This window comes from Lasioglossum baleicum, chromosome 14, assembly GCF_051020765.1.
Source record: "Lasioglossum baleicum chromosome 14, iyLasBale1, whole genome shotgun sequence".
In the NCBI taxonomy this organism is placed as follows: domain Eukaryota; kingdom Metazoa; phylum Arthropoda; class Insecta; order Hymenoptera; family Halictidae; genus Lasioglossum; species Lasioglossum baleicum.
In genome coordinates this window covers 12,053,786-12,070,675 of record NC_134942.1, presented here as the reverse complement: position 1 = coordinate 12,070,675, position 16,890 = coordinate 12,053,786, and the positions used below count along the sequence as shown (strand labels likewise).

At 35.2% G+C, this 16,890-nt stretch overlaps 1 protein-coding gene across 1 annotated transcript in view; it reads left to right on the top strand.

Annotated features, from left to right (window-relative positions):
- Positions 1-16,890, top strand: part of LOC143215837 (peroxidase) — a 45,975-nt gene that overhangs the window by 10,293 nt on the left and 18,792 nt on the right. Inside the window, exon 2 of the mRNA XM_076438401.1 lies at positions 10,767-10,894. Within this exon, the coding sequence (XP_076294516.1) occupies positions 10,771-10,894 (124 nt within the window). The 5' untranslated portion in view covers positions 10,767-10,770. The remainder of the gene's footprint in view (positions 1-10,766; positions 10,895-16,890) is intronic.

The following is a 16,890-nucleotide window of genomic DNA, read 5'->3' as shown; positions in this document are numbered from 1 at the left end:
CATGACCTCAATACTAGGAGATACGTAACACCATATCTACCACTATAGGTCAATTGATCACTTTTAGAGTTTCTTATTTTAAAATTATTAAATCTATAACGATTGTTTATTCTTTTAAAATCTAAATTAATTCAGTCTTGTTATTTTTATAGGATAGCATATACCTTTCGCTTTTACGAGTCGACAAATATACATAGTGTTAAAATTCTTTTATTGGATCATGCTAAAGTTTCGGATCCATTTGGACGAGGACACTTTTAGTACGGCTAAAACCGTACGCTTTTGATTTTATTGAAATCGGTTTAAACGATGAAAGTAAAATACAGTTGCTTTCGTTTTTCAGAACTTGTGCAGATGGAACGAGTTGTTTAATAGGATGGATTAGTTTGAAAGGTTTAGTAACTATATTTTTTGCAGCAGATAGCTTAAAATTTTACTTTCTGAAAGCATTTTTAATTTTTATATTAATTTTTATGATTAATTTTTATGATTTTGCTATATTTGAAATAACTTCAATAATTCCTTTCTAAATAATAATCGTAAAAGAAATTATTAGATTATATTATCGAACAATCCATTAAGAAACCTTGAATTATTCATATTTGTAAAACGTTATTAAGTAGCTGTTGGTTAGCACAGTGTTAAAATGTTCAAAATTGCAGTGCTGTGCATAGTAGCTCACAGTACGCAAGTAGAAACAGCGAGTGATGGTCAGACATGTTGATATGTAGTGTTTTATTATTCAAGTAGTGCAAATTCATTCGGTACTACGCGTACATTGACACTGAACTTTTTTTAAAAAACTATCAGGCACATTTCATTTTGCATTTTTGACCTGAATTTTTTCCTAATGTGGAGTCATTTATTGTTCAAATAATAAAATAAAATGTGAACCATATGAGACAAATTTTCAAAAGTAAAAACAGGCTAGCTTATGTGAAAGTTGCATCCGATGAAATTAGAATTCAGAAACAGCAATAATATTAATTTTATTACAGTTAACAAATTGGATCATTATAAATATTATAAATAGCCTATGTGGAACTTCATCCAAATATTCTAAAAACTTTTCACCTGAATTGCAACTAGAACCACATAGAAATTTGTTTTTTTTTAATACATTTAATAAGTTAAAAATAATATAACAATGTTTTTAAATTCTTCTAATGTTTTGTGTTTCTTCGATGCATTTTTGTGCTGAATGCACAAAATCAGTAAATTATAAGTGGCAAGTTATTATAAAATTTGATATATTTGATGGAGTTTGTTTATCGAAATTGTTGAATGTTCAAACCTAATTTTAACTTGGTCAACTGAAGGTTCACAGTGAAACTTTGATACTGGTGGAACAACTTGGCTCATTGTACGACGCATTATAACGTGGTCCATTTCATCAAGATGTGACAAGCATAGTTGTTAGCAAGAGAAGGTTTCCAACCCAAAAAATTTGTCTTGAACAAAGCTTTGTGAGATTACAGTGTCTTATCGACCATAAAAGAAATGTTTCTTCGCCGAACTTCTAAAAGCGTGGAACCACATCTTAAAGATGATAGTGCCTTCAGTGATATTACTGCAACATTGGCAATAAATTCAGTCAGTTTTATGTACTATGAGTCAGTTATTATAAACATTAGTGTTGGAACATTTTAGGAATTACCCTTTCGGTAAATAAATTAATTTAAAATAGGAACGAAATACATGAAATAGTTCATCTTTGCATCACGGTACTGAATATTATTTTTTACACGAATTTTATTTATATACAGTAATAGAGGTAGTAAGGAATTGTGGATAATTTTCGTAATTGAATCCTTGTTCATCCTCGAATAATTATAAAGTTACGCATGGAAAAACAGGGAGTACGGAAACTTTAAGAGTTGATTTAACTTTAAGTCCTTCAAACTGAATTTCTGCTGACAAAAGTGATTCTTGTGTTGGTCAAAGTGCACTAGAAACTTACGAAGTTTCATTGGCACGTTGACAACGACACCTTCCTCTACATATTTGACATAATTTTATTTAAATATTATTCGTAGTAGCTTCTTAGAAAATGTAGAGAACACTTAAGTATGATATATTAATTATAATTAAAAGTGAAATGCGTAAAGAACGTTCATAATTGAAATGCATATAGAATGTTCATAATTGAAATGCATAAAGAATGATGATAATTGGAATGTTAAAGAATGTTCCTAATTGAAATGTTAAAGAATGTGTTCATAATTGAAGTGTTAAAGAATGTGTTCATAATAGAAATGTTAAAGAATGTGTTCATAATTGAAATGTTAAAGAATGTTCATAATTGAAATGCATGGAGAATGCTTAAAATTGAAAAGCATACAGAATATTCAGAATTGGAAAGCTGAAAGGATGCTCAGAATCGATTGTTCAAAATCGAATATTCAACTGTTGTCCAAGATTAAATTTCTCAAAAGTCCAGGCTGACAAAGAAACCCAGTTTTCAGATTCGTATGAACTCAGGAGACCGTAGAAGCATCACCTGTTGATCGGTGCAGCACGTAAAGAAGATAAAATTCGGACTATATCCATAGTCTTCCCATAATTTCAAAGTGTATAATAGTCCAGGATGAATCTACTTTTCTGACAGTGGCGAAGACCGTCACTTGGGAGGCAGCCGCGCATATCATCATGTGCATCATTGTGAATCAGACTGAAGAATCGGGAGTGGATGTATAATTAGCATTGTTTCCCAGTGAATAACGCAATCCAGTAATAATATGGTATTACGAGTTGTAATTATGTTCTCTTAACAAGTTTAACACCGATGAGAGCTTGTTTACCTCGATAATAGCACTTCTTACCCCTGTATACAGCACTCGGCGATGAAGTGACTAATTATAGATTGCCTTGCTCCGACAGTGAATAAGGAAACCTGCGAGGCTCTGCTAATTAACCGTGTCTATCATCTGGTAAACGCGACAATCGTTCTACCATTGAAAATAATCATTGTCACTCGCACTTAAGTCGTGTCTGCTAATCGATTCCATGAAACCCATAGAAATGTCATTGGCTGGACCGGTGAAGGATCAGGAAAAAGGATGTTTCTGCGAACAGTTTAGCGACAATGTCGTGTGCTCGGTTTTCGATCGAAAACGATGTTGCAACGAGAGTTTTTCCATGTTTTCTGAGTCAATTGGACATATCCGGTGGCTCCAGCAATTTACCAACTGGTCATGACCGATTGCGGGGAGCTGTCTGGCACACTTTTTGCGGTTGGACAACGGAAAATGCTTCCTAGATAGGGAACGATGTGTTTGGCATTTTTAGAACCGCCGACACTTGTTCCCCTTTCCTTTTTTTATTTTACGCGTTGAATTCCATTCAACGAATTTTGTGCGTCACAAGTTTCTTAATATCAACTGTTAGTTACTTGATAATGAAGTTTACACATTACGCTAGGACCATAAAATCACAATTACGAAATGGTACACGTATCCTTAATGCAGCGAAATATTTTTCAATAATTTTCAATAACGTGGGAACTAATTTATGGGAATTAATTCAGTGCAATAAATTGATATTAAGTCAAAATTACAAAATAGCAGAGTCGTATAATGTTGTGTATCTACACGTGAACTATCCTTAATGCAGCGAAATATTTTTTAACAACTTTTAAAAACACGGGAATGACACGTTGTCGAAGACAAACTTTCTTTGCTGCTTAAAGACAATTTTACACATTCATGAAATTTCAACGAAATTTAGATATTTGAAAAAATGTACATAGCAGATTACTGAAAAAGAAGAACGTGTAGAAATTTCAACTTAAACGGATGACGAATTTCTGAGATCTACAGGGTGCTGGGTTGGCAGACATAGTTTCCAGAAGAACACGATTAAAGTTCCAAGTGAACATTTATCTCACGTGACGTACAGTCATTTTCAGTGTTACAACTTCGCCGTTTCTTTGAATTTTAGTAAATCCTTCTCTAAATAAATCCTTCTCTACTGCAGTACTCTACATAGACAAAACTTTAAAAAAGAAAGGAGAAAAGATTTCATCAAAGCAAAAACAGGAGATCGAAAGAAATTCAACAATCAAGGTTGGACCAATTTAATTATTTCTAACACGCTATCATAAATTAACACATTTAATAGCAACCTATTTTACATTAATTTCGAAGCAAATTATTTTACCTTCCCTTGAGCATCAAACGAAATACGACGTTTTAATTTAAAACCTTGGAATCAAATTGTAGGGACTAATTTTTTGTTTGACATTAAAGGGCTAAAAGTCGTCCTAAGAGTAACGCACGACATTCACATTTAGTAGATTGCTCCCCTCATTGTAATTAGACTACTTTGCCCTACTCTTGTAATTTGTCTAAGAAAAGAGAAGCCAGTCGCTACACCTCCGCCGTGCTTCTAGTGTGAAACCAGTTCAATGTCTGACACAACGAGTGGCCATGAAAGTAAAGCGATGAAAGTGAAGTCTACATCAGAAACGTGCACCGCAGCGTAAGATTCCAGAACGCGCAATAGTTCGTTCCGCGGGTGGATGCCCGGGAACATTTCGTACAGTTCACTTAATGAAGTTGATACAATTCCGCGGGTAAATACTCGGAGAGTTTTCACCGGCAACTGCTCTGTTCTTATTAGCCACAGTGAATTCGAGGACACGACCCAGAGCAGTTACATCCGAGGAAGAAATCACCGAAGGGACTTTCAAAGATTCCTTGCGTTCACTGCAATTTCCAAACGAGCGTAGATGGAATATGTACTCGGAAAATCCGCCCCTTACGATTAGACTCCGGATTATTAGGCAAAATAAAAATGTTGTGCATCAATTATACGACACAGAATCTAAATGAAAATTTATTTTCATAAACATTTTATTTAATCAAGCAACAAGAGGCATATGAGCTCTCTTAGTAATTATTAGACTCCGGATTTTATGCATTTATAACAAAAATGAGCAAGTGTAATTTAAAACAGTGAAAATTTTAGAAGACTTTAAGGGTATTAATGTATTATTTTCATCACACTAAAATTATTAATGAAGAATATAAATTTATATTTAGCTCCCGTGTCTTGCAATTGACGCGCAAACTTTTTATTTTGCATAAACATCCGGAGTCTAGTAATTATAGAAATTGAAATATAAAATATTACTAGACTGCGAATCTTTATGCAAAATAAAAATGTTCTGCATTGATTGTGGGGGAAGCAGGAATAAAATAAAAATTGATTTCATCCATTGATGACTTCGTTACATTAAAAACAACATTACAGTACTCTGAAATTTTTCTAATCGTTTATTGTTTTATATTTCACCCAACCAATTTCTTCATAAATGCATGAAGATTCGCAGTCTAATTTTATTACCCTTCTTAATCTATGTAATATTAAATTTCAAGACCCTAAACATGAACTTATCCTAATTAGTAATAATAATCCGTTTCCTAACCGATTGCAAAGAATTGTTAAATCGATTAATATATGTTTAAATCCCCTATTATATGTATATAATCGCGCAAATGGAAGGGATATTCGTTTTTCGTAGACCCTACGGTTTCCGTTTTCTTAGATCAAATAGTTGTACAATCTAGCTATCTGGGGAAAATATTCCTAACACTGCCTGCCAGAAGGCTAGCAATAGCTGTATGTACAAGAAGCTGAATAATTTTCTTTTAAATAATAATCTCAGAATATTCTCGATAATAATCTCTATCGTTTAAAAAGACTGCTAGAAAATGCGCTGGTGTCTAATGTGTGAATACTTTCAAAGATCCTCGTTCGCAGAGGGTTAACACTTTGTTGCAGGTGCTGTATAGATAGAGTCCTAATCCCACGAGTGGTATCGTGGCCGGAAAAGCAAATGCTTCGCGGTCCCCGGGACGAAGTCTGGGAGCATCGATAGAGTTATTACACAATATCGTCGCACGGCGGCGATGAATCAACGATCGGTTTTCGCGTTCTCCCTTCCTTCTTGATCGCACGCCATGATTTCGCTAATTAACGGCTGATGTTTGCGCAGTTCCCGGCCAACTTGAAGCAATTTCATGAAGTATCGGAAGAGTATCTTTCAGGGGCGCCCGGTGTACACCGGAGAACAGTTCCGATTGAGTCGGTGCGATAATAACCGTTAAAATCGCGTAACCTTCACGCGAGCAGTGGCGAGGAGCTTGTGCAACCTCGTGATTCGCGCGTCGCAACGATTGCAGTCGCGTGGCTGTTGCACCCTCAATTAACGCGCGAAAACGCTCGCTGAACGTCCTCGTTGGAAAGCCACCGAGAGGAAAATCAAGATTCTCCTACGCAGTTGTCTTGTATGAAACGTTGAATCGTTTGTGAACGATCGTTAACTGTTTCTGCTGTGATACATTACTTTTACTATCTCAATCATTTCATTGCTAATAATTTGATTATGCAAAATAAAAATGTTGTGAGTGAAATAAGAATTAATTTTCTTCCTTGATATGTCTAATAGGTTGAAAATAATATAGTGGTAAGGTTTAAATTCTTCTAATATTTTTACTGTCATAAATTGCACCTATTCATGTTTGCCATAAATGCATAAAATCCGCTGTCTACTAATAATAATTTCTGAAAGGCAAACTTTATATTTATTACCAGATTTCAAACTTTAGTAATATTAGATTAATGTCAGAATGTCAATATATTGACATAACGATGCTGTTAGTCGATTTTAATCTGTAACTTATCTACAAGTTTCTTTTTGCAGTCATAACTAATATAGCTTATCATTGTTATCAAATGTATGTACAAAAATCATGGATATCAATTATATAATATTATCATTTCTATAACATTTGACTTTTGAAGTATTATATGTTACTTCTGAAGTATTTTTATACTATAAAATTGAAGTTTAATGGAAATGTTCAAAGAAACGATAAGAAAAGTAAGAATTAATAAAAGAAATATTGAAAGAAGCATAGAGAAGTTATGTACTCACATATTCTCATTTTTATGTTGAATTTTTATTAATTTGCATTTATTTTCTTTCCTTCAGGAATTTTGTTATTGCGTTACTTTATTGAACTGCACTAAACTTTTTCACTACAGTACATTCCCCAAAAACACTATACCTAATACATAATATGATGAATTTACTTTTTACAAGCAATTATGTCACTGAACAAATAAAAATTCAACGACACGAAGTGTTACATAAAGTTACAAAAGAGTCTATTGTTCAGTTAACGTAAGTTATAAGAATGGTATACTTCAAAGTTTTCTTCTCCGGATTAGAAGTTGCAACAAAAAGAACATGCTACACCGAACGTTTGCGGATACATTTATTAGATATGCAGGTTTTTATTCACGTTCATGTACCCAAGACGGTTATCGAAAGAAGTTCGTGAAATGCAACCGGAAGGCAATCGTGAGCCGTTGCACATTGCACACCAGTTGCATTTGTCGAGTTTCTTGTGGTTCGTTATTATAAAACTAGCGTGTCGTGACACGCCGCCACGTCGCGTCGTCTCGTTACAAAGAAATACTTATCGTAATAATAGCGACTAAATGTCAGGAGCTGCACAAAGTCTAAATAAAATCAATTTTGTCATTTTTCTTAGGGAACATGTACCAGTTACTTTTAAGACTCGGTAGGTTTAGTGTTAATCTTGAAATTATTCAATAACATGAGGAGTTAACTGAAAAATGACGAACACACAGTAATAGAACAGAGTGGAAAATATGTTGTTTAACAAACCTATGAATAAATATCTTTGAATCTCCGAATTTGAATTTTAAAATGCTACGAGCTATCGTTCGAGCTATCTAAAAATGTTGTATACTTATGTACAGGGTGTCCCAAAATTGGAATTCCTTGAAAGGGGTGATTCCTGAGCTCATTTCAAGGAAGTACAACATTTTTATGACACTGTATAGGAACTTTTCAGACGAAACTTAAACTTCCTCAGATTTTAGGAGTCTATATCTTTTTATGCTCTTAATGTTTTGATGAATATAGAGTATCTAGAGATGCGGTAGCGTCTCGACGCCAAGTACGTGTTTCACAACCCTGTATATATTTATAATATCGTAAATCGGCTATTCCAACTTTACCTGAAACTTATTTCATTAATATCTTATCATGCCTGCAATATTCTCTAAATTTAGAGTGCTGTTTTCATACATTCCATTACTCATATCGCGGACATTTGAATAACGTGAAGATAAAATGTAATTGAAACAATTGGCTACGTGTCCGCGGCCTAGAAGTCAAATTAGCGTGGCCACGATAAGAATTATTTTAAAACGCAATGTAATGGAAGTATACTCGTATTGCCAGAGTTTTTAATTCACAAGTTATTTGAAAGCTTGCGACAGGGAAGGTATTGGTATTGATGATCTGAGAATACCTTGCCCAGCCACGCCAATTATGTACATATTTGACTTCCGGGTCGCGGACATCTAGCCAAATGTTTCAATGTTAAATTTTATCTTCACATTATTAAAATGTCCTGCGATATTAGCTGTGTATATGTAGTTGCGTCATTTTAAGCGCAGTTGGAAAGCACCGAAATTAGCACTGTGTAGCATTGTGCTACACGCTGCTGGGAAGCATCTTTATATACCCGCAGCTCATTTTGATTGCACATCTTTCTCTATATTGTAATTATTATTATTTCCTTCTATTTTGTGTGATTTATTTGGTAACACTCTTTTTCGTCCTCGACTTTTTCATGTCCTTGGCGTAATGTTTTCACTGTTTTGAAGTTTTTTTATGGGGTTATTATTTTCTTCTAGTTTTTAGTGATTTATTTAATAATACCCTCTTTCGTTCTCGACTTTTATCACGCGTGCTTCGCGTAATTTTTTTTACTTTTTAAAAGTTTTTTATCGGGTGAAAGTATGCTAGAAAAATGTATGTGTTTACGGTATGAGCACCTTTATTGCTCTATGAATACTCTATGAACATCCCATGAATATTCTATGAATTTTCTCTATTGGAACATTTCACGACTACTTTATTCGTGGAGGTTAATTCATTTCAAATATGTCTTATATACTGCCTTTGTCAGATGTACTTATTTTTAAAAAGTGTTAACAATGTGTGTATTTCTTTAAAGAGAGAATTTAGAATAACGACTAAAGATATTTAGCATCCTCCAAATAAAATTGTACTATTTTAAATAGCATCTCTCATGTTCCACTGATTAGTTCGTGATTTAAACGAGTAAATGTGATCCAAATTGTATCGTATTTGGTCTCATTTTAATCAGAAAAATCTGGCAAATATGCTAATAAATGTTCCAGGACAAAATAATTAAAAACACTATTTTATTTACATTTGATTTATCTTGTAATTTTACTATGCGTGAAATTTCAGATATTACTGGATAGAACATTTCATTTCCAAAGCTGCACGCACGCACGTTTTGAACTAATTACTAGATACTTGAAATAATATTTCACCGAGTTCTGGCTCGACGGTTTTATAGTTCCAGTTTTGTTGTTGTTCCGCGTTCTATTTCAATTTCGCGCATTGCATGGGCAAAATAAAGTCACGTATGAGGGAACTGTGGTTGAACCCAGATATGAGAAATGATCGTAATGCGTCACGGGCGACTTTGTTGCGCGTCCGCTCGCCGCAAAAACCACCCCGCAACGCCAAATTTGGCGTGAGGCATTCCTTTAGATGATTTCGAGAGGGTGGAATGAAACTTGGTCATTAAAGTTGCAGCGAGTTCGGAAAGGAAACGCGTTTCGGTTTATTATCCGAGAAATGGGAGCAATTTTTTAAGGAGCTCCGCGGAAAAAAGAGCCCGATGAATTTGAAGAGGGACGAATAGCCGCGAGGAATGCTCCTTTATAACTTCATTGTAATTTTAATAGTGCGACCCGCCGCAATTTACATAATTTACAGGACCGCGGGAGAAAGGGAACTCCAAAAGAACGAGATAATGCGAATTGTTCCTAATTAATTGTGGCGGCTAATGTTAATTTTCACTAAAATATTCTGTCTTTTCAATTTGTTTCGTGACGTACTAAATTTTAAATCATTATCCGTTCCTTTTGAAAATTGAAGTCAATCATTAATAGGCTGCGGCTCTTTATGCAAAAGAAAATTTTTATATATCACTTACAAGCTATAGGAGCTCAGTAAAAATTTATTTTCCTCATTTATGATTCTTATATGTTCAAAATAGTATATCGGCATAGTTAAACTCTTTTAATCTTTTTCCTGTTTTGAATTACACGTAACTTTTGCAAAGAATTCGTCTCCATTTCTCAAAGACCGTTTATCTCAATGTGTACTAACAAAATTATTTTATATTCCTACATCAGAGTGTTAATTTACAAACGGAACAGTTCATGTTATTTCGAATTAAATGATGTTTTTTTTTAAATAGACTTTTGTTTATTGGAACGTTCAGTTATTTGTTAGAATAAAGTGGAAACAACATAATATTGATATGATTAATCACCCCATTCAAGGAAATACAATATTTTTGGGACACTCTGTATACAAACAATTACTATAATAAATTTAATTAGAGACTGTAACAAACAGTTTTATATTACATCAGACGAAAAGGTTTTTCGCTTTTAATATTAGACTTGGAAAATATACTTCCCTTGCAGCATTGTTACCGCCTGAGAAAAGTCAATAAAATATACATTCGACATGAATAACCACTCTCTTACGTTCTGCGAATGGAACACAACTGTATGTACAGTATGTTCTTAAAGCTATCAAAAATACTATGATATTATAAGATACATATCGAGGATATTTTGTAATTAACAAAATTTGTGGAATTTTGTTTCAGAAATATGACGGAATGCAGACCACGATGGACCGTGACTATAATCTTCGCCACCCTAATGCTACAGCAGACAGTTCTAGCGGGTGGCAAGAAAAATACTCGAGAAAGTCAAGAATCGTCCACAAGATCAGGTAAAACAAGCAAATTTTGCAGACTAATTAATAACTTGCACATTATTGACAATGTACTTGCAACAATGTCATGATTGCAGTTTTCTTGTTATTATCGCTGATTTTTATTGAAAAGTCCTACACATTATACAAAAACAAATATATTAAGTAAATAACAAGAAATATAAAACACTTTCGTTTGCAAAAATCTATGAATAAATTAGGCAAATATCTAATTAGCAACATACCTTACATCATTCATGGAGCAATAAATTTGAATTTTAAATCGTTGAATAAATTAAATCAATGATTTAATAGTAATGTAATGGTTAGACAGCGGATTTTATGCATTTATGACAAAAATGAGTAGATGTAAATGAAAACAGTAATAACATTAGAAGAATTTGAAAATACTATTCTCAATCTATTAAACATATTAAGCAAGAAAATAAATTTCTATTCCGCTCAAGTTTATTGCAATTTAGGTTGACAATTTTTATTTTGCAGGAAGATCAGCTGTCTAGCAACAGTGAACTATTCCTGATTTTTTAACTAAGCAATTATGCCAGAGATGTAATCTGTATTGAAATAATTTTCAATGCCTGTAGCTTTAGAATTTGTTACTGTAATTAAAGTGCAGAAGCTTATGCAAATTTGCACTTTCTGAAACGAATCAAAAAGCGTGAGTCTGCATTGACCGTTGTTGAATTTTGTATTCCGCAATTTTTTAAAGACATTTATACACATTATAAACACAAGTTCTTCAGTTTAATTGCAACTTGTAGTCAGAGTAACAAACATAATCATAGAATGGAGATTCGACAGAGTTTATGGGAGGTTCGTGTATCGACCCAAACTTTTTATTGTTGTCTATGTTCTATTTTGCATCTGAAAAACGTGCATTCCTATGCGAGCGAAAGGAATATAACTTCGGATCGTAAACCGTTGTTTCTGTTGCAACCATGTTCTGGCAAATGAGTCGGCCGCTTTATTGTCGCTTTCAAGTCACTTTAACAGGGTTTACTCGCGCGGAGATAAACGTGATACAATTTTTACTGTTATTTAATTACACCTTCGAAAAGAATTTGTTATGGAAATAGTGTTGCAAAAAATCGATCGGGTGAAGAGAAGGTTATAAGGCAACCTTGTGTTTTATTGCAACAGGTTGCAATTCTTGCTCAGGTGTTTATTGCAACAATATTTTAATATGAATAACGTTCGATCAGAATTCATAATCAATTAGGAGAAACATTTCACTGTAATCGGATTATAATGAATATGAACATATTCTTCATTAATTCGATCTATTTATTTTATCCGTTCCTGTCATATAAACAATGCAACTAGTACGCTTATGATGCACATGATTTTGGATTAATTCTGTCGTGAAATACAGTTCGTCGGAATTATAAAGAAATAGGTTTCATTTACAATTTTTCCATATATGTGAGATCATATTTTACAATGATTTTATCTGTGGCTGCAACGAAAATTTTAAAAATTTGTTTTGTAGATACATATCAATTTACTATATACATGTTTGTAGATATTGGTATGGATTTCGATAAAATTTTCAGCATGTAGGTACATGCACATAAAGTGGATATAAATGTAGAACACGAATTATTTGAGTTTTCACTAAGAATTCAGGTAAATGGTTCAATTCGTTCGTAAATCTAATCAACAAACTCTCTATTTTATGAAAAAATGAAAGGTTAAGCTAGAATTACACTGATTAGATTTATGTGATCCAAGTCCAATTACTTAGCTGTGAAGCTGAAATAAATTAATATATTATTGTTACTGTAAACTAGTGCTTCTAACTTAAAAAAGAATCTTCAATTTGATGGAATTTGAAGGAACTCATTCTATATTAAATGGTGTATGAAGGCGTATTAGTGGGACTGTAAACAGTGGCAACAGCATTAACAATAATTAAAGCAACAGGGAGAAGCACGCAGCGAAAGAAAGAGGCAATCGGTTCCTTGTGCAACAAGTGGAAGTTAATAACAGGGTACAGTTCACGAGTTAGAAAATGTTTGCCCGTGTGACGTGCTGGAATTCAAGTTACGTGTTCGAGACAAGTTGGTACGCCCACAGCGTGGAAATACGAGTTTAGTTTCGGGGGTGACACAAACAAAAATTTCCCTGGAAACTGGGGATTTACGAATTTATCAGTGAATTTTAGAACGTAATAGAATCTCTCTGTGTCACACATTTTCTGGATTTTCAACGATTCCAACTAATTTTTATCTTATTAAATGGAAACTGCAATCGCTAATTCTATTTGCCAACCTGCTATGACAGTAGCTAAGGGCAGGTGCGCATTTGCAAGTTTGTTGCAGCAACTGCTTTACTGCCTGAATAAAACATGCTGCTTTAAATGTAAATTCGCGCTGGCTACTGTTTAATTGCAGCAACTAAGCCGTTACGACGTCTTTTATTGTCACATCAACTCAACTGTTGCCTAACCAAGTGAATAAAAGGAGCTTTACTTATCGCGTGTACGATTAGCTGCGTCTCGGTGCAATTTTAATTTAAGTGTGCACGTCGATATTAGTGAATTTTATGTGAACTCCTGTCAATATGCATTGAATTAGAATGAGCACTGTAATTATGAATATCATAAAACTCGTAGTGCAACGTGTAAATTAAACTGCGGAGCCATTAAAAATTCATTCTTATTGGTTTGTTAGTTCTAGTCTTGTAATTTAATGGAAAAAGGGTGACTCTCTTTTTTAAACGTGTGTAAAATCAACAATTTTTAAGATATCGAAAAATCCTTTCAGAGATTCGTTTATAGGTCACTGAAGACTACAACAGATTCAAATTTGAACAAAATCCGAGACAGTACTGCAAAAAGTGTCCGATTTCGCGTGGAATGGCCCTAGTGATACCTAGTGGAACAAGTGTGAGCGAGTAATATCGAAAAACCTGGATCCTTAAGAGGGTAGACGCGTTTTTTCAGGATTGTAAGAGTAAAGATTCTTCAGTAGTCAAAAACGCTAGTTAAAAGTCGGCTTATCGTAGCCAGTCCGGGCTAGTCCGAAAGAACCTTATTACTATCCTGGTTTTGTATCCAGTATTTCCCAACGGAACTGTTCGCCACAGTCCGTTGGAATATTTCTTTTCGAGACTGTCAGTCCATCTATCTCGAGCGGGTTGACGGCTCCCCGCTGTGCGTGGCACAAAAAAAAGGTTTTTATGGGCTTCACAACTCCTTTAGGTAAACTCCGATAGTTTAAACTCGTGCGTAGCAAATGACGCGATCTTCACGAGCTTAATGGCACTTAGCCTTTGTGCGAGCATCTCGAAACCTCCTCAAGTTACCTTCGGACACTAAGAGAAATGTATAAGTGGTCGAAAAACAGCGCCAGTTGCCGGACTGGCTACGATAAACCGACCTTTAAAGATCAATCTAGGCCGCGATCGCCCTCAAAAGTCCCATTTTTACGTTTACGAGGCGTAATTTGCATTATTCGGAAGCATACAGTTATGTTCATAAAGCTGCGACAGCTACATGCTGCCGAATAATGCAAATTACGTCTCCTATACGTAAAAGTAGGACTTTTTAGGGCGATTGTGGCCTAGATTGATCTTTTATCTAGCGCTTTTGAGTAGTGAAAACTCCGATCTTTGCATTATCAAGAAATGAGAAGGCGAGCCCCGCACCCTTGCAATGCTAGAAACGTGTTGTCTACCTCCTTAAAGAAGATCCCCGAACGCACTAAAAAGGAGGACAAATCCGTAGAAAACTGGACGGGTGGCAGTCCTATTCACGGGCCACCCCGTGCAGCCGTCGTTCTCCCTTAAAAGCGATAAAAATCGCACGCATTGCACTTCGGTCGATCGTAAACGCTGTGAACGCGTAAAATCCGCAGTGCAATCGAACTCGGCGACAACACGTTGCACTGTGCAAGTTCAGTGTTACCGTTTTTGAGGAACAGCGTGCGAGGTATGTAAAGTTCGAATGACAGGGTCGTGCGTCGCTTGAATATTAATACCGGTAATTTGGCGACGGTCCAAACGATACCGAGCGGTCCTGATTGAAATTCGTTCGGTGGTTTACCACACACACACACAAGCAGCGTGCACAGTCACCCGTTCATTTACCGAGTTACCCGGCTGCATCGATAAGATCTGTCGTGTTGGTATAACATTTACCGTTCCCGACCGAAAGCAGTGAAAGGGATCGGCAAAACGGCGGAGCGAGCCTGTTTCACGATCTATTACGTCGACATTGGATCCCCGACGGCCGTCATGTTTGGTGAACGTTTTCTGATCCGATGGTATGCACGATAAACAGGAAAAGGAAAGAATCGCGAGCCGGGCATAGTGCATCGATGCATAGCTGCTCTGATAGGTATCTACCGAATCGGTATACTCGGGCCCTTTTGTCGTGGGAAAATCCTCCGTGTCCTTCTACCGATACTGAACAACTACGATGATGCCACTGGTATCCGTGGCATTAAACGGGCGTGCGTCTTTGTCCTGATTAAAGTGATCCTACTTACGTATCGACTACCGCACGGTTCCGGGTAAATGTCTCTTGGGTAATAGAGACGGGAATGAGTAAGCGAGCTAATCAGAGCAATCGGTCGGTCGCATGCGGAAAAAAATTCGTGCTAGGCAAATTAGCTTACAGAGATAATCTACTTTGGTCGGCCACTTGAGAGGCTCCTGCTTTGTTGGGAAAGTAGGGACGTGTTTGGGATGTTTTGGAAATGAAACTGATACAGGTGGCGAATTTGATCTTTGTCGTCTTGTTTGTCGAGTTCTCAGGAATATGTAGGAATCTTTTGGTGTGTAGTTAGTGATTATTAACATCCGTGTTCTGCACGGACGGCGATGGTATAGTAGACACTATTTTGTTATGACTGCGTCTACCGAGCCGACCGCGCCGAGACTTCAATCGAGATCCCGAACGTAGAGATGGACAGAATCACAATGTAATGGCAATGATAGAATTGTTTATTTTTCATTATTTTGTTATGGAACTTCCACTACCTTATTTCTGGCATTTTTCTGATTAAAATGACACTAAACACGATATAATTTCAGCTGTATTTAGTGGTTTAATACACGATAAAAGTTTCGAACGCAACGAACAACAGCGTATGGGAAAGAAAGAGACGCGGACAGTCGCCGTCGCCGGCACAGTCCAAAAGCCCGCGTTGTCGCTGTCCTGCCCTACACCCGAAACTTTCACCGTCGATTAAACCACTAAATACAGTTGAAATTATATCGTGTTTGGTGTCATTTTAATCAGACAAATGCCAGAAATAAGTCAGTGAAAGTCTCATAACAGAATAATGAAAATTAAGAAGTTTGTAGGCACTGGACTGCGATTGCACAGGCGACCCAGGACACCGATTGAAGAATTACTATAGTAAAATTGAGTGTGGATGAAATTAAAAATTGTTGAAACGTTTTAAAAATTGAAGATATTGTCAATATATGATTTCTCCTCTATTAAAGTCATTAAGGTCATTCAATTTGGTTTCTATTTCTTGCAATCGATGTAGACAATTTTTATTTTGCATAAAGATCGCAGTCTAGTGATTATAGTGGGAGATACGTAGCGTTTTTATTAGGGTATTTTGAATTTATTATTTCTTAATCTTTGATCCCTGAAATATAAGTCCTTCTTTCTTAATGATTTTCTGATAGAAAAAGAGAATTTATCGCACGTTTCAATTTAAATATTGACAACAAAGGAATGCAATTTTATTTGGACTTAAGAGAAGTTAAATTTTGATCACGAGTCTGACTTGTCATTTCTACTGCTTAATATGTCTATTGATGTTAACTGAACAGTGGCAGAAAGTCAATACGATAAAAATATAAATAGTTAATACTGTAAATTCCGTATTCGAGAATAAACCCTCAGGCAAAATGGGAAAAGTTATTTTATTAACATATTCATAAAAACTACTAAAAATGGAAAACATGAAATTCTGGAATCACAGTTATTGATTATTTATGTAGTGCAGTTGGAAAACCAGTTGAGATTATTA